At 46.9% G+C, this 24117-nt stretch overlaps 1 protein-coding gene across 2 annotated transcripts; it reads right to left on the minus strand.

Annotated features, from left to right (window-relative positions):
• Nucleotides 1-607: 607 nt before the first annotated feature.
• On the minus strand, nucleotides 608-23018 carry ZBTB8A (zinc finger and BTB domain containing 8A). 2 transcript variants are annotated; one of them, XM_070949366.1, is made up of 5 exons: nucleotides 22975-22981; nucleotides 21426-21522; nucleotides 15632-16591; nucleotides 6290-6459; nucleotides 608-1211 (listed from the first exon to the last, which is right to left on the minus strand). In XM_070949366.1, exons 2-5 carry the CDS (start codon nucleotides 21430-21432, stop codon nucleotides 879-881), a joined length of 1470 nt encoding a protein of 489 aa, XP_070805467.1. In that variant the 5' UTR covers nucleotides 21433-21522; nucleotides 22975-22981; the 3' UTR covers nucleotides 608-878. The 2 variants fall into 2 exon arrangements, with proteins under 2 accessions (XP_070805467.1, XP_070805468.1); XM_070949367.1 differs by lacking the exon at nucleotides 21426-21522 and having other exon boundaries at nucleotides 22975-23018.
• Between the last annotated feature and the right edge of the window lie 1099 nt (nucleotides 23019-24117).

Genomic DNA, 24117 nt, shown 5'->3' on the forward strand with positions numbered 1-24117 from the left:
AACTCAGGAGAAGTAATCGTAATGACTTGTGTCACCAAAGAGTGTTGGGCTAAATGAGAAAATACATTACCTCTCACAACCCGGCATGTTGGTGCAGTGTAACATTTTCATAAAGTCAAGGAAGTGAACATGTGTGAACACATGCATCATGAGGAAAAGCTGCACTACCACATGTGTGCTCAGGTGCTGGATTTGAAAAGTGTAATTGTTCTACCAGGTGCAAGGCCTGCTGAAAGGAGATTTGGGAATCAAAAACTGGTTTTGAAAACATAACTGTTTTTAATAAACAAACGATGCTTTGGAGAAGATGCATGCTTGCTGAAGAAGTATAAATTGTTGTCCACTTACTGTACATTCCTTTGAGTGTACTGGCCATGTTTCTAAGATAACACATAGCTGAGGTTACTGTCCGTGGCTGAGTATAGGCTGAAACACTGCTAACCTTTTCGTATTAGTGTTTATAGTTAAACAAAACTCTCATATTTGCAAAAAATTTAATTCAGTAATTGAATTACTATGAAGCTGTTCACTTTTATTTTGAAGGGCTTCCCAATTCTGTAAAAGGATTAAGAGGACAATTTTATATTATCAAAAGTTATCAGTCACCATTTGCAAATAATTGTTCATACATTGCGCCATCTTGAAACGAAGGCCTCCTTATGCAATAAAATAGCGATACTTGGGAGTAGCTAAATTCAGAAGGGACACAATGGCATGTCCGTCACTCATGCAGTTGACCCCAAGCCAGGGAAAGCCTTTAGAGCAGAAAGCCTTTGAACCCTGGGCCAGCAAGCTGGGTGTCAATGCTCAAGACAAGGAATGATATATAATGTAACAGGAGGAGGGGGGAGACTCTATTCATGATCAGTTCTTCATACCTACCTGATATTGGGCTTTACATCTTTTTCCTCGGCTTCATCATCACTGTCATCCACTTGCTGGATAACCAGATCAGATGAGCCATCCTCTACAATCTCCACATCGGATCTATTGTCTTCGCTGTAATTCCAGTTGGAATCTTTGTCCTCTTCTAGAGGAAACTCTGGGGGCGGTTCTGTGTCCAAATCAATGCGGATGCTGTCGATCCCAGCTTCAGAGAGGCACTCATTGCAAAGTCTGTAGCGTCTTGTCCCTTCCTGGACCACCTGGCCTGTCATTTCGGTGACATGACGTTTGCATTTTCTGCAGATGGGTTTGCAAGCTTGATGGATCTGCAGTGATGGGAGGGGACATTATTTATTTATTCAATTTATATCCCGCCCTTCTCCTAGTGGACTCAGAAAGTGCTTAGATGGAAATAGAATTGTGTGGCAATAGCAAGTAATACTCTCCTTACTGAGAGAATGACTCAGTTTAGTCCTAAATTAAATCAATTTAATCTAGAAAAGACTTTGTCTGTTTGTAAGAGCTGGACATAATTAGTGTTTGAATACGATGGGAGGTAAAAAAAAAAAGGCGCTGAACCATTTCTCTGTGGCTGTGAAGAAAACTTTATGAAGTTGTTTATAACATCAGCAGGAGTCAAGGTTGAGTCAAGGCAAATCTAAATTTCAGGATAAGAAGGACTTTCTCCCTCTTTTTTTTTTTTAGCAAAGAAGAGATGAAAACAAATTACTTGTAAAGCAAAGAAATTATAGGATAAATCTCTTGTACAATTTTGTAAGTATATACAATTTTGTATATAATTACATAAGTTACAAGGTGATATCAACAAAGTTATAAAATGCAAGGACAGTTTCAAGTATTGTTTTTTGCTTCAATATTATGTTTATATTAGCCACACATGCACTCCACCCTTTGCAAAATATCCTTCTTCAGAAAAATAACAGAACAGAATAACAGAGTTGGAAGGGACCTTGGAGGTCTTCTAGTCCAACCCCTGCTCAAGCAGGAGACCCTCAACCATTCTGGTAAGGGTTGCAATCTCTTCTGAAAAACCACCAGTGATGGAGCACCTACAGATCCTGAAGGCAAGCCATTCCACTGGTTAATTATTGGAACACTGCTATCATGTCACCCCGATCCTTCTTTTCACTAGACTAGACAAACACAATTCCTACAACCATTCTTCATATGCTTTAGCCTCCAAACCCCTAACCATCTTTGTTACTCTTTTCTGCACTCTTTCCAAAGTCTCTACATCTTTTTTCTTTTAATAATATGGTGTCCAAAATTGAATGCAATATTCCAAGTGTGATCTTACTAAGGCTTTATGAAACGGTACAAATACTCAGGGGTGAAATGCTCCAGGTTCGCGATGGTGGCAGGTGGTTCGGAGAACCAGTAGCAAAAATTCCTGCCTCCCCCCACATGCCCAGCTGAGTCGCGCAATTATCAGAGGCTTTTTTTTTTAACTTTTAAAAGCATTTTTTCCTGCAACCTCTTCGGCTGAAAAAATGCTTTTAAAAGTAAAAAAAAAAAAAAAAAAAAAAAAACTCTAATGATCGCGCGACTCAGCTGGGATTGTCAGAGGCATTTAAAAACATTTTTTTCTGCAACCTCTTAGGGTTGTAGAAAAAATGCTTTTAAAAGTAAAAAAAACCCCACCCAGTCACATTACCCCCCCCACCAAGCCACGCCCACAGAACCGGTAGTAACAAATTTTACATTTCACCACTGCTAATACTTCATGTGATCTTGATTTCATTGGCTTTTTTGGCTGCTGCTGCACACTGCTGGCTCATTTTTAAATGTTTGTCCACTAGGACTTCAAGATTCTTCTCACGGTTACTGCTATTAAGCCAGGTTTTACTTAACCTTTACCTGTACATTTGATTTTTCTTGCCTAAATGTAAAACTTTACTTTTCGCTATATTGAATTTCATTTTGTGGCCCAGTGTTCAGTGGTGGGTTTCAAAATTTTTTACTACCGGTTCTGTAGGTGTGGCCGGGTGGGCGTGACATGGCTTGGTGGGTGTGGCTTGGTGGGCATGGCAGGGGAAGGATACTGTAAAATCCCCATTTCCTCCCGATGGGACTTGGGAGGCAGAGAAAAGATAAGGGCAGGGCCAGTCACAATTTTTACTACTGGTTCTCCAAACTACTCAAAATTTCCGCTACCAGTTCTCCAGAACTGGTCAGAACCTGCTGAAACTACCTCTGGTTCAAGTCTGTTGAGATTCATCTGGATCTCGAGCCTATCTTCTGAAGTGGTTGCTATTCCTGCTTTAAAGAGTGTTAGACTAATGGCATGAAGTTAATTCTGAGGTACTGAGGCATGTGATATCACATATATATTGAATGTTCAATGTTCCACTGAAGTCTGGGAAACAGGCCCCTTGTCAGTCAACAGGAGTTCTGATTTACCACCAGCTTATCAGGTACTTAGGAGCCAAAGAATTGGCTGCACAAAGAAACAACAGCCAACCACTTAATAGCTGGCTATCAACACCCCAATCAACCAATAACAAGCCATCCATCCAGTTGTTAAGGTATGTTTAGACATACCTTATTAGAATTGTTTTTGTAGCTTAACCAATATCCATGAGGGTCAAGAGCCAGCTACGTCAGTTAGTTCCATCATTGTTATATTTCCTTCTAACATCATTTCAATAGCTAGAAATCTGGGGTAAATTTGCCTTTTGCAAGTATCATGTGACATTTTCCTCCTCTATATTTTCTTGTTCATACAGTTTTCTATAATAATCTTGTATAATTTCTTTCTTCTCTTTATTCCCAAATCTAATTTGTCCTTGGTCATCTATTAGCTGTGTTATTTTCCTTGATTCTCTCTCTTTTTTCAGCTTATATGCTAACCATCTACCTGGTTTGTTAGCATCTTCAAAATAGTTCTGTTTAACTCTTCTAATTTTTTGTGCTAAGTCTTCTTTTTCTATTAATCCCATTTTATGTTTAGTTGTATCCATTTTTATTTTGATATCCTTCTTTTGTGGAGATTTCTGAAATTCCTTTTCGAGTTTCTTGTAATCATCCTCTAGTGTTTTATAGGCTTGTCTTTTCTTAATATTTCTTTTCCTTGTATAGTCTACTTTCAGAACTCTGGTATAAGCTTTCATTGTATCCCAAAGATTTTGCATCAATGTGTCTTCTATGTAAAGGGCTAAAAGCAACTTTTTATTTTTGGAAGGAAGGGTGAAGGGTTTCCATCCATTTCTTGTTTTGGCAACAGGCAGACCTGGCATCAGGCTGTTTGTCTTTGAAAGTACCAGGAATGTTCAAGTATGATTAAAGATCTGAAGCTTTCATGAAAAAGTGACCGATTGTTAGAAAAACCTTGGGCTACCTATGTCATAATACAGTATATCTAGTATTTGTGCAACTGCAAAATATTACTAAAGTTTGTTCATATCTATTGTTGAAATGACAGACATGAGAGTTTAAGGTTCCGTTGTATATTGGTAAGAAGGAGTGAATCAGTAGCTACGGGATGGCCAATGGCCAATACTTCAGTGAAGACTGAAGTAATGAGATTCTTGTTCTGGAAGAGTCTGCATTCTTGGGATGTATCTGTAGTACAGGTAGTCCTCAATTTATAACAGTTCGTTTAGTGACCATTCAAAGTTAAAACAGCACTGAAAAAACTTGCTTATGACTGGTTTTCACATGACAGTTCCAGCATTCTCATGATTACGTGATCAAAATTCAGGTGCTTGGCAAATACCATGTACCATGATTTTTCGGAGTATAAGACGACCTTTTTCTCCCCTAAAAGAAGGTGAAAATTTGGGTGCATCTTATACACCCAAATGGAGCCCCTCCCAGCCTCTCAAATGGAGGTTTCAGAGGTTGAAAAAGCCAGGCGCAGAGTTCACAACCAACTAATCTGTTGCTAAAGTTCACCTCTGGGAACAGCTGATTGGGGGTATTCCAGGAGGCCGATCCACCCACCAATCAGCTTTTTTCTTGTTTCCCTCCCCAAAAACTAAGGTGCGTCTTATACTCTGGTGTGTCTTATAGTCCGAAAAATACAGTATTTATGGCAGTTGCAACAGCCCAGGGCTAGGCAATCACTATTTGTAGCCTTTCCAGCCAATTTCTGACAAGCAAGGTCAATGGGGGAAGCCAGATTTGCTTAATGACCACATGGTTCACTTAACAACTATGGTGATTGTTAAGTGTACATGATTTCCTTAACAGCTATGGCAAAAAGGGTGTAAAATAGGGCAAAATGCATTTAAGAACTGCTTTGCTTAGCCACACAAATTTTGGGCTCTATTGTGATTATAAGTCAAGGACTACCTGTATATGTAGTATAGCACCTCTAACACATTATCAAACTATACTTCATGGTGCCTGTGGCATTGCCATTAAAGCACCTGTAGAAAAGGTAGAGGCAGGGCCTCAGTTCCAACACCAGGCCCACAATCTTGCAGGTTCCAACCAGCAGAGCCTGACAGGCCAGAGCAGGGAGTGGTCATTGGCTATCTTCTCCTGGATGGTGACACCAGGCGTCCTAGGCAGCTGAGGAGTTTATAGCAGGTCTTAGCCTTCCTCCGGCCATTATCCACCCCTACAGGACAGGTAGAAAACTAGAACTAGCCTCTGTGCTGTGGAACTGGCAGAGAAGTCCCATGGAAAAGGATATGGGGTTGCGTGTTTAACCACTTTAACCCAATACTTATTCCTGAATTCTGGAAGGGGCTGCTGCTAATAGAATACATAGACCAACAGAACTGATAGAAAAATTTATTTCATGATGAGATATAATGTTAATTCTGTCATATTAACTGTATTTTATTTTTTAACTCCCAACTGAATTGGGAGGTTAGTTGAGTTCAGCCCACAAGACAGAGCAGTTTTGCAACTGAACTAAAAAAAATAACCCATCCAAAACTAAACTGCTGCTTTTCCCACTAATTCCAATTGGAATATCAATATGTGATTGACACTGCCTTGAAATTAGAGCAACTTCAGAGCACTCCACCATGGCTGGATCAAGCTCCAATTGTATTCCTATTTGCTATTTAAGCTCAAGTCACTTTTCTTGGGCTTTAGAATTAACATTTCAGCTAAACATACAAAATGGGATTTTTAAAGAAGCTGCATTGTAGCTGGTGTTTCTCTACAATGCTGACTTTGCCTGGAGGACACATGCTTTGCCCATCTGGCGTTTCCAGATGTGTTTCACTACAACTCCCAAAATTTCTAGGTAGCTTGTGTGTGTGTGTGTGTATGTGTGTGTGTGTGTGTGTGTGTGTGTGTGTGTGTGTGTGTGTGTAAGAGAGAGAGAGAGAGAGAGAGAGAGAGAGAGAGAGAGAGAGAGAGAGAGAGAGAGAGAGAGAGAGAAGGTACCATTTTAAAGCAAAACAAAAAAAAAAAGTAAGGTTACCGTCCGAAAATGGCTGCTCAAGTGATCCAGCCGACTGAATCTTTTCCCGCAGGCTTCGCATGGGTACGGCCGCTCTCCTGTGTGACAGCGAAGGTGTCGCTTCAGATCTGCTTTCCGTTTCACCACGTGGGTGCAGAAGGGGCATTTGAACCTCATCCGTGGCAAGTCATCTGGAATACAAAGCAATCCCTTCAGCTGCAAAATCCTCAAGACAAACACCAACTGGCCTGAGTGGGCATACCGGTCATCCAATGGCTTTGGAAAGCATATAGAAAAAGCATTTTGCAACCTTGGTAACTTTAACCTATGTGGACTTCAAACCCAGGATTCCCCAGCCAGCAACTCTGGCAGTTGAAATCCACATGTGTTAAAGTTGCCAAGATGGAGAAACCCTGCTATAAAGTGTGCAAAGTGGTTGGTCTTTGTGTGCTTACTTGGCTGAATCTCGTTAAAGTGAGCAAGGACAACTTGCAATAGATTCTGTTGGAAACTGCAGGTGGTCCTCAATTTATGACTAGCTCCTTAGCAGCCGTTCAAAGTTATGACAGGCTTCTCCAGGGCTGCTTACAGCCCAAATTCAAAATTCTGATGGCTGCCCCACCCCCGGCCTGTGACTGCATTTTGGGCATTTGGCAACCAGCCCACATTTACAGCCGCTTGCAGCATCCCAGAGTCACAATTTACAACATGTTTTGCTGGAAATAGGTGTTTATTTTCCATTTCGGGCAAAACCAGCCCATTATGAACCATCGGTTCGCATAACAACTACAGCATTACAAAAAAGATAGTAAAATCAGATGGGGTCGTGATCTGCCTAATGATTGGTAGAAACCATTGGTGGGTTCCTCCCGGTTCGGTGACGATATGACATCACCAAACCGGTTCTCTTTGTTCGGGAGCTTGGTCCTCCTGCCCCCCACCCCCCGCGTTATTCTTACCTTTTATTTGGCCCCACCCCCAATCTATTTGCTGCCTCCCGAATCCCAGCTGATCGGCTAGAAGGAAAAAAACTGTTTAAACTCTTGCCGCGGGACTTCAAAGGGCCGCCCTACAGCTAATCAATATTAAAAGGCAGTGTGGTGGTAGACCAGAGTGCTCAAAAAACAAATGGGTAGACCGGTGCCTCTCCAAAAACAAATGAGTAGACTGGAACGCTCCAAGAACAAATGGGTAGACCGGTATAGCTCTGCAAGCAGTTAAAAGCCTGGTAGACCAGTACCTCTGCTAAATCCTAAAGAATTGTCACATGACCATCAAACTAAGCCCACAAAATAAGCCACGCCCACAGAACCGGTAGTAAAAAAATGTAGAACCCACCCCTGGTAGAAACCTATAATTCTGGGCTCAATTACAGTCAGGGCCACCTGGAACAGCCCGGCCCAGTCAGAGTCTGCCCAAGAGCCGCTCTTCCAGTGAGGCGCCTCCTTCAGGCTCAGCAGCTTTTTCACAGGCATCTTTTGTCCCCGAATGCCAGAGGCCTGTTCCCGTCCCTCTCAGGGCCAAACTTGGCCTCTGGCACCAGAAGCTTTTTTCCACTGTTGAGTGAAGGAAACAGATTTGGGCAGAAAATGAGGTCTGCAGCTTCTCCCTACTTTGTTGGCTAGGATTGCCCGACTAGGAGGCAATTGCAAAGCTTCCTGGGTTTCGTCAATTTCTACCGACAGTTCATCCCCTCCTTTGCAAAGATCGCATTGCCGATCACCAACTTTTTAAAGACTAAGGGTGAGGGGAAGCCAAAATCGGGTCAGCCACTTAAGTGGTTCATGGAGTGCAAAGCAGTGTTTGAAAAGCTCAAATGACTGTTCGCAGCAGAACCCGTGCTGAAGCACTCCGACTCAGACGCCCCATTTGTAATTCAAGCCGACGTGAATGATGTAGCCGTGGGGACGGTGTTGTTGCAGAGAAATACCCAGGGTTTGCTATAGCTATGCACATACATTTCTAAGAAACTCACTGAGACTGAACAGAGGTGGGTGATATGGGAGAAGGAGGCGTATGCAGTGCGGTGGGCCCTATTCACTTGGCGGCATTTCTTGGAAGGGGCAAGGATGCTGTTTTATGGCTGACCATAAAAATCTGGAAGCCTTGAAAATTCCGTGCAGGCTATCCCCTAAACAAATCTGTTGGGCTCAACACTTTAATCGTTTCAACTTCACCCTGTGTTATGTCCCAGGGGGGAAGAATTTTAATAATAATAATAATAATAATAATAATTTTATTTCTATACCGCCCTTCTCCCGAAGGACTCATTTTATGGCAGATGCTTTGTCTAGATTGCCCCAATACAATGGTGTTAAAGCTGAAGTGGTCAGACCTGTTATCCCCTTGAAGCAGCTAACAGCCCCGGTAACCACTAGAGCTCAGGGGAAGGAGGAGTCTGAGATTCCAGATGAACTGTGTGAGAAGCTCAAAGAAGCACTAAAAGCTGATGAATGGCTTACCACTCACCAAAATGACCGCACCATGCGTGATGGACTGGCTTGGGTTGGGACCAAATTATATGTGCCCTCAAGCGTGAGAGACACCATATTAAAGGGCGCCCATGACTGTAAGTCAGCAGGACATTTTGGATTTGTAAAAACCCTACACTTGGTTAAGAGGCAATTTTGGTGGCCTTCATTGAAGAGACATTGAAAGCTATGAAAGCTGTCCAGTTTTCACTACGGCAAAAAGACCTCCGGGAAAACCCACAGGGCTTTTACAGACTGTGGCAAATCACCAGGCACCATGGAAAGAAATATCTATGGACTTTATCGTGGAATTGCCTGAAAGTGGGAGGAACACTGTTATTTGGGTTGTTATGGATCTTTTTTTCAAACCAGGTGCACTTTGTTCCCTGCCTCAAAATTCCCTCCGCAAAGTTGTTAGCTAAACTCTTTGTACAACACGTGTATACTTAGGTTGCATGGTGCACCTGAACACATTATTTCCAATAGAGGTTTGCAATTTACACCAGTTTTGGCAGGAATTCTTGAAGCTGTTGGGAACCGCCCAGGGCTTAAGCGCCTCCCATCACCTCTAAACTAATGGGGCTTGTGAGTGAACTAACAGTCCTGGAACAGTACCTAAGGTGCTACATTAATTACCAACAGGACGATTGGGCTGACCTTTTGCCTTTCGCAGAGGTAGCATATAAATATTCTGTGCATAGTAGCACGGGGTTCACCCCATTTAAGGTGGCCTCCGGGCAGGACTTTGTAGCTATGCCAGAGCTGCCTCAAGAGAAACCGCATGTAACCTCCTTAGTGGAGTGGATAGCCCAATTGCAGAACACTTGGCCAGTTGCCCGTAAGGCACTGGAAGTGGCATGTCAGACACATAAGAAACAAGCTGACAAAAAACCAACTGTGAAGCCAAAGGATTTTCAAGTAGGTGACAAGAGTTTACCTCTCCATGAAGTACTTATAGTCCACCCAACCAACTAAGAAACTTGGTCTTAAATATGTGGGCCCATTCCCAATTGTTAAAATAATTAACCCCGTCACTGTGCAACCGGAGTTGCCCAAGAACCTAAAGCATATTCACCCTGTTTTTCATTGCAGCTTGTTGAAATCTGACACTGTATAACCCCTACGCCCTCCATCTGACACTCCTCCTGTACCCACTCTGATTTAAGGGGAACAACATTTTGAAGTTAAAGAAATTCTAGATTCCAGAAAACATAGAGGAAAGTTCCCATATCTCATTTCTTGGAAACATTTTCCCCCTGCGCAGTCCGAATGGGTGGATGCTAAACATGTCCAGGCACCTAAACTCCTCCACTTTCCATAGAAAATACCCCAACAAACCCTGAAGGGATCGACGGTTTTGGTGTGATATAATGTACCATATTTTTGGGAGTATAAGATGCACCTTTCCCCCCCCAAAAAGAAGGGTGAAAATCTGGGTGCATCTTATACTCTGAATGTAGGCCTGCCCAGCCTCGCAAATGGAGATTTCAGAGGCTGAAAGAAGCCTCTGAAAGAAGCTTCAGAAGAAAAGCCTCAGAAACGAAGCTTCAGAAAAAAAGCCTCCAAACAGAGTTTCAGAAAAAAAGCCTTTTTTTCTGAAGCTGTTTCGGAGCTTTCAGAAGCAGAAAAAAAAAGTTTTTTCTGAAACAGAGTTTCAGAAGTTTCAGAGGCAGAAAAAAAAGCAAGGCACAGAGCTCACAACCAACTAATCTGTTGCTAAAATTCACTTCTGGGAACAGCTGATTGGGGGTATTCCAGGAGGCCGATCTACCCACCAATCAGCTTTTTTCTTATTTTCCCCCCAAAAACTAAGATGCCTCTTATACTCCGGTGCGCCTTATACTCCGAAAAATATGGTATGTTGCCACTGTATAAATTTGTATGGCAAATGCCTCTGTTACGGGGAGCTGAATGTCAGCTAGCCTGATGCTTGCTGTCATAAAATAGGGAGGGGGGAACTGTGGAGAATTTTCCATCGCAGCTCTGCAACTGCGGTTAACTTCAAGGCCATGTTGTCAGTTGGCTCTGGTATGCAGTGACTTCCGATTGCCTAGCCACAAGGGGCGGGGCTGTATACTGTATCTTTATTTATGCTGTTCCTGCTCTGGTGCCTCAGAGCTTGCTTGAAACCATTTTGCATTCAGTTTGTTCCTAGTAAAAGTACTTTTCTCTAAATCTATGGAGGCAAGGCTTTTTCTTTCCTGGGAATTGAACAGAGGCAGCTCTGACAGATAGGATCAAACATGATATGCTTAGGTTTTTATTATACTGTAATTATGGGTCATCTGTATTACTCGTCGCTCTGAAATCTATTTTTGGTTAAAGCATGGGTATAAATACAAGAAATGAATATAGAGGAAGGGGAAATTGTTTAGGCTTGGAATACGCAAAACACAGAGATTGCTTCTTGGAGATTGGAGAAAACCCCAAAGAGCCTCAGCCTGCTGAGGATTTCTGCCCAAGGCGCTCCCTGCAATCAGAATTAGTTCAACCCTTCCCTTTGGAGCTCTTCTGCTCTATCAGCTGATACCCCCCCCGCAGGCTCAATGGGTGCATGGATTGCCACTTTGCTCAATTTTGGCACAGCCACAAGGCCAGAACCCAGAAATCATCAGCAAGAAAATAAAAATCAGAGATGCAGTTTCCTAACATTCTAGGTAGGAACTAATGAGGCCTCCCAAGAGATGGTACTTATTTTCATTTTTAAACTCAGCGGTCAATTATTTTGGTCACTACATTACAAAAAAGTTGTTGAGACTTTGGAAAAAGCGCAAAGAAGAGCAACTAAGATGATTAAAAGCCTGGAGACTAAAACATATGAAGAATGATTGCAGGAATTGAGTTTGGCTAGTCTAGAGAAAAGAAGGACTAGGGGGGACATGATAGCAGTATTCCAGTATTTGAGTGGCTGCCACAAAGAGGAGGAGGTCCTTATTTTCCAAAGCATCTGAAGGCAGGACAAGAAGCAATGGATGGAAACTAATCAAGGAGAAAAGCAACCTAGAATTAAGGAGAAGTTTAATGACGGTGAGACCAATTAACCAGTAGGACTTGTTTCTAGAAGTTATGGGTGCTCTAACACTGGAGGTTTTTAAGAAGAGATTGGACAGTCACTGGTCTGAAATGGTATAGGGTTTCCTGCTTGAGCAGAGCATTGGACTAGAAGGGTCATTCCATGTCAAGTGGTCTAGGGCTTCCAGGTCGACCATCACGGATTTTGATGAAATTTGGTGTGAACATGCACACACGTCCCCAATGAACATTGGTAAAGTGTTATGTTTGCCGATGCAATACTTGCAGAGATATAGTCATTTGTAGGACCCCATATCGCAGCCCTCGACAGTATGACTCTGAAATTTCAGCAACTTTGAGACATAATATCTCCGGCAATATTTTGTTGAGAGAAACAAAACTTGGCCATTTTGTACAACCTGTTGTGCTCTATTAAACAAAATAATAAAAACATTCTCATGAGCGATCTCAATCTAGATAATTGGGAGCAAAGTTGGGCGAAAATGACTGCAGCGCGAAAAAAGGGTAAAGTTTGGCTTCTTATATCTCTGGAAGGAAAGGTATGAGAAATGTGAAACTTTGTGCGTAATAACTTAGCAACACAAGGTTGTCAAATATAAAATTTCATTCTCCTACTGCTTTCTAATAGTTCACGAATTGAGTGTAAATTTGACGGTTTTGTAAAAGTGCCAAAAATAGGGTATTTTCAGCCCGCTTTTACAAAAAAAGGCCTTCTGGAAACATTGTTAAATCATTCTCATTAGAAAGAGCATGTTTCTAACCCCCTAAAAAAGTAGAGTAGAAATTAATTTTATTGGCCTGAAAGACAAGATGTTTGTTGGGTTCCAGAACCACATCTTATTTGCGTGCTTTCAGCACCTTCACTTACATCGTCAGGTCGACAGTATAAATTCCCAGAAGCAATGCTAAAGAATGTGGCATGTAAATTCAATAATAAGTGATTGTTGGAATTTGGCAGTTCATACTACCAGTATGGACTTTGGCTTGGAAACCATATAAGATACCCACTTTAGGCTTGGGGACCTAAGATAAGGTGCCCAATCGGCAGCTTGAGAACCGGATAGATAGCCACACAAGGCTTTGGAACCTCAAGAAAGAGCCTTGGTAGTACAGTGGTCTAAGGCACCCTGTTATTAAGCTGGTTATTAAGACCAGCTGCCTGCAATTACTGCAGGTTCGAATCTCGCCAAGGCTCAAGGTTGACTCAGCCTTCCATCCTTTCTAAGGTAGGTAAATTGAGGACCCAGTTGTGGGGGCAATAAGCTGACTTTGTATAAATATACAAAAGGATGAAGGCTATTGCTGAGCACATTGTAAGCCATCCTGAGTCTCTGGAGAAGGGCAGCATATAAATCAAATTTAAAAAAAGAAAAAAAGAAAAAAAAAGAAACCAAACTACAGGCTTGGGATCCTGAACCAAGAAACCCATCCGTGGCTGGTATTGCATGGCTATCAGGTGTTCCCCCTATGGGGATGGGGTTGCTGGATCAAGTGCCTGAACTGGTAGTGATAATGTCACCATGGACCAACACAATATAATAGTAGTAATGATGTCTATATAAAACAAACAAGACGAAACAATAATAGAATGGATGTGACGTTGCCATACAACGTCCTCCACTTTGTCCCTATTTTTAGGGCTTTATACATCAGCGATGAAACACCAACTCTACTTTTTTAGGGGGTTAGAAACATGCTCTATCTAATGAGAATGATTTAGGAGAGTTTCCAGAAGGTCTTTTTTTGTAAAAGCGGGCTGAAAATACCCTATTTTTGGCATTTTTACAAAAACTGTCAAATTTACACTCAATTTGTGAACTATTGGAAAGCAGTAGGAGAATGAAATTTTATATTTGACAACCTTGTGTTGCTAAGTTATTACGCACAAAGTTTCACATTTCTCATACCTTTCCTTCCAGAGATATAAGCAGCCAAACTTTACCCTTTTTTCACGCTGCAGTCATTTTCGCCCAACTTTGCTCCCAATTATCTAGATGGAGATCGCTCATGAGAATGTTTTTATTATTTTGTTTAATAGAGCACAACAAGTTGTACAAGATGGCCAAGTTTTGTTTCTCTCAACAAAATATTGCCGGAGATATTATGTCTCAAAATTGCTGAAATCTCAGAGACATACTGTCGAAGGCTGCGATATGGGGTCCTACAAATGACTATATCTCTGCAAGTATTGCATCGGCAAACATAACACTTTACCAATGTTCATTGGGGACGTGTGCGCATGTTCACGGCAAATTTCATCAAAATCTATGATGGTCAACCTGGGCACTTTCCTGAAATCAGACCACTTGACATGGAATGACCCAGAAGACCTGCAAGGTCCCTTCCAACTCTACTCTACTCTACTCTACTCTACTCTACTCTACTCTACTCTACTCTACTCTACTCTACTCTACTCTACTCTACTCTTATTCAGGGGGTTTTGTGGTTCTTTTACTATTTGTTGTAGTTAAGGCACCATGCTAGAAAGTAGGAGACCCCAAGTTTTTGTTCCACCTTAGGCATGAAGAGTCTCCTTCAGCCCAACTCACTTCACAGGGTTGTTGTTGTGGGGGAAATAGGAGGAAGAACAAGTATTGATTACCATGTTATCTGTAATAGTAATAATAATAATAATAATAATAATAATAATAATAATAATAATAACAATAACAACAACAATAACAATAACAATAATAAAGGTGCAATACAACTAAATAATTGTTAGCTGCCCAGAATCACTTCCTCAAGTTGGGGACTGCAAGGAGAAGCTGATGGCAATCTTGAATGATGCCACACTAGTCAACCGGACTAAATTATATGACTACTTAAGTTTATACAAAAACCCATTCAGACACTCTTCTCCAACCGATCCCTTCTAGCTGTGTGCCGGACTATAATTCATACCATCTGTGTGCTAAAGAGCTAGGCTGCCAAGACAGCTGGTGGGCACTCAGTTGGGGAAACTCCTAGAGTTTATTTCTCTTAAATAAAATAAACTGTGAATTGTGAATAGCTCATGTGAGTTATATGAAAAGCCTCTTTAAAACAAATGCAGTTAGGACACATTCAATGGGTTGCCCTGCTGTGCAGCTGGATGCAACATCTGGTCAACTCCAGCAAAGGATCAAAGAAAGCAGAATTGTGTCTTTCAGTCAGACAGCATTTTCTAATAACAGTGGGGGAGGACATTGGAGGATCTGCTTCTGGCAGCAAACTGTCTTGGGCAGGCAATACAAAATAGTATTTGGGAATGACCTCCGGGGACAAAAGAAAGAGATGCTGCTGAGGGAAGGAGCAAAGAAGAGCAGGGGGAGCATCCAGCATCTTAACCATCAGAGGAGGAAACTTAGGAAGGACCCATCCTAATGGATCAAGGAGCTAAAAGCGACAGTAGGAAGTTTCTACCGTCAGATTTGCAAGATTCTCTTAATATACTTTTAGAATAAAGTAGAATTAGCTCATTAGTCCCACTTCCTGTCTGGTCTACCCATGAGGGCTAACCCACTGCTATGGCAGCTCACAATCTGCTGGGGCCAGCTCCAATGGGATGGGCTTCACTCTATGCCCAACGTGCCCCAAAAGCCCTGCCTCGGCCACCCACCACCACCTTCCCCTTAAACCAAGGGAGTGAAAAGACAACTCCGGATTGAAACCTCTGCTAAAGAGCTCAGTTTCCAAAATCCACCGAGTCCTCCACAGCATTCATCAAACGTTCATGGTGCGTCCCCTGGAACCTTCGCCAAGAACTAGCAACTCTGAGGGAGCCACGTTTGTTAATTTCCCACCCCTGACTGAGCTTCTGCCAAAGCCTGGAGCTTCTGCCCAGGTAGGGAAGGGAGTGCAGCGCCAAGGCTCTTACCCTCAGCCCAATTCCCCATGACCCCCAAGACAGCGGGCATGCTGGGGTACTGCTCTTCGGCTTTGGAAGACTTGGACTTGCTGGCAGAATGGGGCAATTCGTGCTCATGCTGAGGCACAGCCAGCCCTCTTGCGACTGCATCCGAGCCCTGCCCGTACTGGTAGCCGGCAGGACAGGAATCCCCTTCCGAGTCCACCTGGAGCTCCTCTTCAGAAAGAGGAGCGTGGCTCGCCTGCTCAGCAGCCCGCTCTTCCAGCTTGTTCGCTTTGTAGGGGGGCCCGTCTGCAGGCTGGGCCAGCCCCAAATGCCTGCTTTTCTTCAGGGACTCCTGTCTCTGGTCGTGTTTGGAGAGAGGCTGGGCGGCTCTTGGGGTGGACGGGTAGTAGCTGAAATTGGTCCAAGAGTTGCTGTTGATCACACACGTCCCTCGGTCGGGGCTCAGGTGGGAGTGGGGGGGGCTGGACTCCGCTCTCCAGCCAGCACTGTACAAGCACAAGCGCTCCACTCCATTGGAGCTGACCTCCTTGTCCGAGAGGCTGAAATAGCGGTCCTTCTCCTTCTCACTGATGTCCAGGGATGACTTGATGAAAGTCTTGCAGACGCTGATGACATCGGTCATCTGCAGGAAGCTGGCAGCCGACATGACCTCGATCACATTCTGGCCAGTGAGGGAGAGTTTGCCTGAATACACAAAATCCAAAATCACCGAAAAGGTTTCTGGGGAAAAGGCCTGGAACGTTGCGGTGGTAGGCTGGCCGGCCTCCTTGGAGCACTGGGAGAGGAGCATTTTGAAGTAGCCGCTGCTGGCGAAGAGCACATTGCGGTGGGCTTTGAAGACCTTCCCCTCCACCAGGATGCTGCAGTCGCAGAACAGATCCTGCTGGCGCTGCTCATTTAACTGCTGCAGGAGGTGGGACTGGTGGGAAGGTATCTCCATTCTGAAACCGGGCAGGGTGTATGCTGCAAAAGAGCAGAGGGAGAGCCTATTTTACATACCCACAGTGGCTGCAATGTTTTTAACAGGAAGCTATATTCAGACCTTGGGACAGAGAGATACACCAATTCATTCATTCATTCATTCACTCATTTCTATAGCTATTTGTGTAGCTGCCCATCTCAGTCAATAACTTTGGGTGACCTATAATCCCAAGAGTATAAAAACAATTAATTCAATAAAAAGTGTTTTAAAAACAGTAAAAAACATCAAAAATAACTAGCCAAGATGCTTAGCCAGTTAACAGTAAGAGCCAGGAAGCTGGGCCCTTAGCACCTTCAATGCCCAGGGCTTGGGAACACAGCCAGGTTTTTAGAGCTTTTTGACAGGCCAAGAGAGTTGAGGCCCTACTAATCTCCGAGGGGAGGAAGTTCCACAGAGCAGGGGCCATTGCAGAAAAGGCCCATCTTCCAGTCCCACCAGCCAACCCTCTTTGACTGATGGGATATGCAGCAGCCCCCATCTGCTAGATCAAATTGGACGGTAGAGACTCTGGTGAAAAGGCTCCCCCTTGGACAATGGGGATGGTCTGCCAGGAAGTCAGACAGAAGGGGTGAGCTGGACTGCTGGGCACAGAACGGCTTGCTCACTCTAAGAGGCAGCAAATCCCTTCTGGCTTACCTGAAGATGCCGAGGACTGATCCTAGAAGCTTTCTTTAGCTAAAAGCATGGAATTATGGATTCCCCCAAAGAGAAATAAGGCTCTAGTCCATAGGGTTCTAAAGAGAAGAATGATTTAAATAATGAAATTGTGGGAGCCCACCTTGGCTGCTTTAAGATGGATGGACTTCATCTCCCAGAATTCCCCAGCCAGGTTCCCAGGATTCATTTTGCATACCCCACTGCAGGAGATGATTGTTATTAGCCTGTTCTGGGATTAGAGCTTTTAATGCTGACTGGGGAAGTCTGGGAGCTGAAATCCTCCTAATTTAAAGCTGTTGAGGTTGAGAAACACAGCAACTATTAGAAACAATTCTTCAGGTTTCAGGCAAGCTCCTGCATGCATGCGCACACACACACACACACGCACACACCCTGGCATCCCCAGCTCTGCTCCTGCTCTACTAGTGAGCATTAATACATTCCGTGGTGTTGCTCCTTGCCTTGCTGCTGGATCTGACAAGATACAGGGTAGAATAGTCACCAGCTATTTCTTCCTTCCTTCCTTCTTCCATTGGGGCTTAGGGGCTCCCAATGTTTGAAAGTGTTTTCAGTAGCTACCAAAGTGTAGCGATTGTTTCTATAGTGCAGTGTTTCTCAACCTTGGCAACTTTAAGAAGTATGGACCAACTCCCAGAATTCCTCAGGCAGTCATGCTGGGTGGGGAATTCTGGGAATTGAAATCCACACATTTTAATGTTGCTAAGGTTGAAAAATATTGCTGTAGTGGAAGCCTTCTCTTTCCAGCCTATCACTTTCTTCCTTCTCCCTACCTAATTAGTGCACAGCCGTTACTTCAAAGGGACCAGGTTTTGGGATTTGTACAAAATAGCTTTGATTAACAATTGACCCAAGATACTTTGGAGTTACATGTTTTGGGGAGGGTATAGTGTAGTATGCAGGGGAATTGATTTGATGATCTCTTAGGCCCCTTCCAATTCTATGATTCTATTATCCTCTTTCTGACTCTGAGTTTATTTTTATTTATTTATTTTATTTCCAATTTATATACCGCCCTTCACCCTGAGGACTCAGGGCGGTGTACAGCCAGAATTAAGAACATGAAATACAAATATTAAAAAACAATTAAAATATATATAAATTTGACACAAAAATTAAAAATCACAAACCAATTAAAACATTTAAAAATTTCTTCTTAAGCCAGCCCGGCTTGCTGGAAAAAGTGGGTTTTAAGGGCATGGCGGGAGGCACTGAGGTCTTGGATTCTCCTTATCTCTGGGGGCAGCTGATTCCAGAGGATAGGTGCCCCCACAGAGAAGGCCCTCCCCCTGGGGGTCACCAGCCTACATTGATTGGCTGATGGCACCCTGAGGAGGCCCTCTCTGTGGGAGCGCACGGGACAATGGGAGGTCGTCGGTAGCAGCAGGCGGTCTCGAAGATAGCTAGGCCCTATGCCATGGAGCGCTTTAAAGGTGATGACCAAAGGTGATGAAGCGCACCCGGAAGACCACCGGAAGCCAGTGCAGCTCGCGCAGGAGCGGTGTTACATGGGAGCGCCATGCTGCTCCCATCACTACCCGCGCTGCTGCGTTCTGGACCAGCTGGAGCCTCCGGGTGCTCCTCAAGGGGAGCCCCATGTAGAGAGCGTTGCAGTAGTCAAGGCGAGAGGTGACGAGGGCATGAGTGACTGTGCACAGGGAATCCCGATCAAGAAAGGGCCGCAACTGGCGAATCAGGCGAACCTGACAAAAGGTCCCCCTGGTTACAGCCGTCAGATGTTCCTCCAAGGACAGCTGCATATCCAGGAGGACTCCCAGATTGCGAGCCCTTTCTGTGGGGGCCAAAGACTCGCCCCCAATAGTCAGTGATGGAGTCAACTGACTATATCGGGATGTCGGGAGCCACAGCCACTCAGTCTTGGAAGGGTTGAGCTTGAGCCTGTTCCTCTCCATCCAGATCCGCACAGCCTCCAGGCACTGGGACATCACTTCAAGGGCATCGTTGGGGTGGCCTGGGGTGGAGATGTACAGCTGGGTATCATCAGCGTACTGGTGGTATCTCACCCTGAAGCCACGAATGATCTCGCCCAGCAGCTTCACATAAATGTTGAACAGAAGGGGCGAGAGGACCGATCCCTGCGGCACTCCACAGATGAGAGGCCTCGAGGTCGACCTCTGCCCCCCTGCCAACACAAACTGCGACCGGTTGGAGAAAAAGGAGGAGAACCACCATAACACGGTGCCTCCCACCCCCAACTCTTCCAGCCGGTGCAGCATGATTCCATGGTCGATGGTATCAAAAGCCGCTGAGAGATCTAACAGGACCAGAACAGAGGAGCAACCCCTGTCCCGAGCCCTCCAGAGATCATCAACCAACGCGACCAATGCCGTTTCCGTGCTGTGCCCAGACCTGAAACCCGACTGGAACGGATCTAGATAAGATGTTTCCTCCAGGAATTGTGGAAACTGTCGCGCGACCACACTCTCAACAACCTTCGCCATGAAGCGAAGGTTGGAGACAGGACGGTAGTTGGCCAATATTGTCGGATCCAGGAACGGCTTCTTGAGGAGAGGCCTCACCACCGCCTCTTTCAAGGCAGCGGGGAAGTGACCCTCACTCAACGAAGCGTTGATAACACCCTGGAGCCAGCCTCGTGTAACCTCCCGGGAAGCCAGTACCAACCAGGAGGGACACGGGTCCAGTAAACATGTGGCCGCACTAAGTCTCCCCAAAATCCTGTCCACATCATCGGGAGTCACAGCGTCAAACTCCTCCCAGGTAACATTCTCAAGACTATTCCTCATCACCCTGCCCTGATCTACCCAGTCAGAGTCCAAGTCCCCCCGGATCTGAGCGATTTTGTCATACAGGTATTGTCCGAAATCCTCCGCCCTGCCTTCCAAGGGATCCTCCTGCACTCCCAGATGGAGCAGGGAGCGGGTCACCCTGAACAGGGCAGCCAGACGATTCCCTGAAGTTGTTAAGGTTTCTGGGTTTACACAATTGGCTAATTCCAGAAATGCCTAGTATTGTGTGAATACAGCTACATTGATTGGTGTGCTAGTAGGTGGCATATAAGCTAAATTGTTGTTGGTGCCCTGGAATCCCCTTTCCATAGAAGTTTCACCTTAAAAGAAAACTGTGCCCATTGATGCTTTGTCAGAAAAATGAGCAGTGGCCAGGGTCTCTGCTCCAAATTCACTTCTCATCAATTTTCTGCAACTGCACAGGAACCCCTTTTCCCCAGAATTGGTTAAGGGTAGAGAGAGGGATTCAAAAAGCTGCCTGATTGGGAAGCTCGTGGAGAAACTTTGGCCATTCTACAGCTGAGTTTTGACAATAAGTCCTGAGTTAAAACCCTTCATTTAGTTTGAAGTTAAAGGGGTACTGAAAAATGTATTGAGTATGAGGGGATAATATGAGGAGATAGAAGGGGAACTCATCAAATTTGCAGTCAATACCAAACTGGGGGGAATAGCCAGCACTTTAGAAGATTGGCTTAAGATCCAGAAAAATCATGAACCCTATCCAACAAGATGTAATTCAAAAGTTAAGGTACTTAGGTAGAAAAACCAAATACACATGAATAGAAAAGACAGTACTTGGCTCAACAGCAGTAACTCTGAGAAGGATCTTGGAGTCCTAGTGGACAATCACTTAAATATGAGCCAGCAGTGTGCTGCAGCTGCCCAAAAAGCCAATGCAATCCTAGGCTGCATCAACAGAGAGACAGCATCAAAACCATAAGAATTTATAATACTGCCCTATACGGCAGTACTGAGTACACTTGCAATACTGCATCCAGTGCTGGTCATCAAGATACAAAAAGATGGTGAAACCCTAGGAGTGCAGAGAACAACAACAAAAATGATAAGGGACCTGGAGACAACCATTTGATGAACGTTTGAGGGTATGACTAGGTATGTGTAGTCTGAAGAAGAGAAGACTCACGGGAGACCGATAGCCGTCTTTCCATACTTGAAGGGCAATTACAGGGAGGAGGGAGTTCTTACTCTCTTCTAGTCTAGTCTGTAGACTAGTCTATTTTAGTCCTGTCCAGTCCGGTTTATTCCTCAGCAAAAATGTTCCCATGCAGACCTATTTTTGTTTTGCAATCAGCCCATTTAGTCAATGGCCATCCTCACACAACAAACTAAGCCCAAAAGCTTGGATACCCACATGACATCTTCTTCCCCAGCTGTCTGCTGCATCTCTGCCACTGTTGTCCAAACTGGACTTTATAAGGAAGACTTTCAGAATGCAGGCAGTTGATAATCTTATAAAGAAATATAAATAGGTTACAGGATGTGGTCTGTGCAAAATTCAAAATGCCACCAACCGGGTTCTGATCAGGCAGCTTCAATCTTGGTTACAAAGCAAGGCACATTGACGCATAGTTTACCCAAACTTGGCTTGGGCTGCTGGGCAAACCGTTTGCGCCTTGTTGGAATCTGACACTTAGATCTGAAGGGTCCACCAAAATCGATGGTTCATTCATTCCAAACTGGCATACTAGGTGGTGTGGGTGTGTTATTCTCCATTACTGTGGTCTTGGCTGCTGCTACCTTCCCTCCTTTCCAAATTCCCCAGTCCTTTTACCAAGAGCAGGGAGGAGCGCGGAGTTCTGGAGGGGGCTAAAGGGCCTCGGGCCCGGGTGCCAGGCCCCCCACACCAGCCTTCCCCGCCAAGGCTTCTGGCCATTCGAAGCAGCTGCTCAGGTGGAATCTCTCCGCGGAGCCCGGCTGGTTTCCTCAGGGCGGCAGAAGCCTCCGGCGATGAGAACCGCGGCTAGCCCGCTTAAGTCCCGGAGGCTGGGCGTCCCTCGCTGGCGCGGTTCGGGCAGCATCTCCGGCCTGCGCCTTGAAGGCCAGGGCTGGGGGAAGGGGAATTTCCCGCCCCTCCGCTCTTTGCTGGCAGGCCGGAGGGCCCCGCTGCGGCTCCCCGGGAATGCGCCGCTCGGTCCGGCGGGGCCAAACCGCCATTTGAAGGGCAGCGCGCAGCGCCGGGGCAGCCGGAGGGTCCCCGCCCTTCAGGTGCGCTCCGAGGACGGCCCAGCGCGGCCACTGAGGAGGCTCCCGCGCCGTGGCCGCCCGGGGGCCGAAGGGACACGCGCCGCCTGCGGACGCCCAACCGCCCGCCGCCGCAGCGAGCGCCGAGCGGGCAGCTGGGGAAGCGGCGGGGCCAGCCCGGCCGAAGAGGGAGGACGGCGGCGTATTGGCAGAGGGCGCCGTCAGTCTTTGCCCGCGCTTCCGAATTGGCTGCTCGGCCGTCGGGAGCCCCGGGAGCCCGCCAAGGCAGCGGCGCTGGTGCGGGAGCCCCTGGAGGCTCGGGGGGGGGGGAACGCCGCTCCCTCGCTCTCGCCCGCCGGATCGCCGGCCGCCCGGCGCTGGTGGCCATGCGGCAGCCCCCGCCCGCCCGCCCGCCCGCCGTCGCCCTGCCCGCTCGGTGCCCAGTTTGGGGGCGCCCTGGGCGCCCGGCTCGCAGCGCCGCGCCCGACAGCAGCGGCCGCGCCGCTCTTTGTTGCGAGGAGCGAGCGCCGCGCCCGGGGCGGCGACAGCGGCAAATGGCGCCCGCCCGCCCGCCCGCCCCCCGGGGACGCTGGGGCGGCGGGCGATGGGGGCGCAGGCGGGCACCTTTCCGGGCGGGCGAGGCAGAGGCCGCGGAGCGCGCTCAGCCCACCCGACGCCCTGCTAGCCCGGGCTGCTGCCAGGCGCCGCTGGTGACTTACCGCTCGGCGGAGGCTGGGCTGGGCTGGCTGCGGCTCCGGAGGCGGGCGGGCGGGCGGGCGGATGGAAGGAGGGAGAGGCGGGGGTGACGGTGCGGAGCGTCGAGGGCTCCGCCGCCCGCAGCCCGGCCGGAGAGAAACAAAGGTGGCTGCTGACGTGGGCGGTGGAGAGAGGCGCCCGAGGGCCGGGGACACAATTAAAGGGGCAACGCAGCGAGCGCGGCAGGAGCCAAGCGCGCACGCCGCTCTCCGCCTGGCCGCGCGCGCCCCTCCTCGCCGCTTCGGTTCCGCCGGGCGCCCCCCGCCGCTGCCCCGCCCGGCCTGGCGCCCGTCCGGCTGGCGCTGCCCTCCCAGGCGCCCCCTGGCCTCGCCCGCCGGCGCCCCGTCGGCCGGTGGCTCCCCACGCCCGGACTTCCCCGCCGGTTTCGCCTGCCCCCGCCCGGCCTTTGCTGCGGCCCCCGGCCTGATGCGAGACGAGCGGGTCGGAGGAGGCTGATGCCCGGCCGTGGGTCCGTCCACAAGGACGGTCTCGCCGGCCCGGTGGGACCAGGTGGCGAGCTAAGTGGCCGGGCTCCCGTCGCCTCTGACCAAGTCCAAGCGGCCGGGCGAGCTCCGGGAGGCCGCCGGCGGCCGAATAACGGGCCGGAGCGCTTCCGGGCGGTGCAAAGCTCTGCGAAAAACGGATCGGACGATGCCAGGGCGCGCCTGCGGTTCCTGGACGGGCGAGGAACCGGGTGGTTAAAACCGCCTCTTTTCCGGCCGAAGCTGAAAAATGCCCGAGGCATCTCGCAGGCCCCGGGATGCACACCCGAAGAACACCCGTGTTTGTTTCTAGAAAGCCCCGGAGGCCATTCGGTCCCGCGCCGCCCGGGGCAGAGAAGGGTGTCCGGCCTTTCCGGAGCTGCTGCGACCGCGGCTTTGCCTAAGAGGCGGACTCCTCCCGCCCATCATTCAATCCTCCGGAGCTCCCGCAATTATTACCCAGCTGGATCGCACCGAAAGTGTCTTTCAATAAAATGGGTGTGTGTGTTATTTAGTGAGAGGAAGTCGCCACTTTGCCAAAGGAGAGTTAACCCGGCATATGATTCAGCCAAGATTCCCATAGACTGAGGGTATTGAGGGCAACTATTGTGCATCGCTGCTATT

This window comes from Pituophis catenifer, unplaced genomic scaffold (genome assembly GCF_029215685.1).
Source record: "Pituophis catenifer annectens isolate HBS135680 unplaced genomic scaffold, rPitCat1.0.hap2 SCAF_9, whole genome shotgun sequence".
In the NCBI taxonomy this organism is placed as follows: Eukaryota; Metazoa; Chordata; class Lepidosauria; order Squamata; family Colubridae; genus Pituophis; species Pituophis catenifer.

Coding starts and splice junctions, on each gene's coding strand:
- ZBTB8A (XM_070949366.1), bottom strand. Junction 6,460..15,631: donor CATGGGGAATTGGGCTGAGG/GTAAGAGCCTTG, acceptor TTTGTATTCCAG/ATGACTTGCCACGGATGAGG. Junction 1,212..6,289: donor TGAGCAGCCATTTTCGGACG/GTAACCTTACTT, acceptor CCATCACTGCAG/ATCCATCAAGCTTGCAAACC.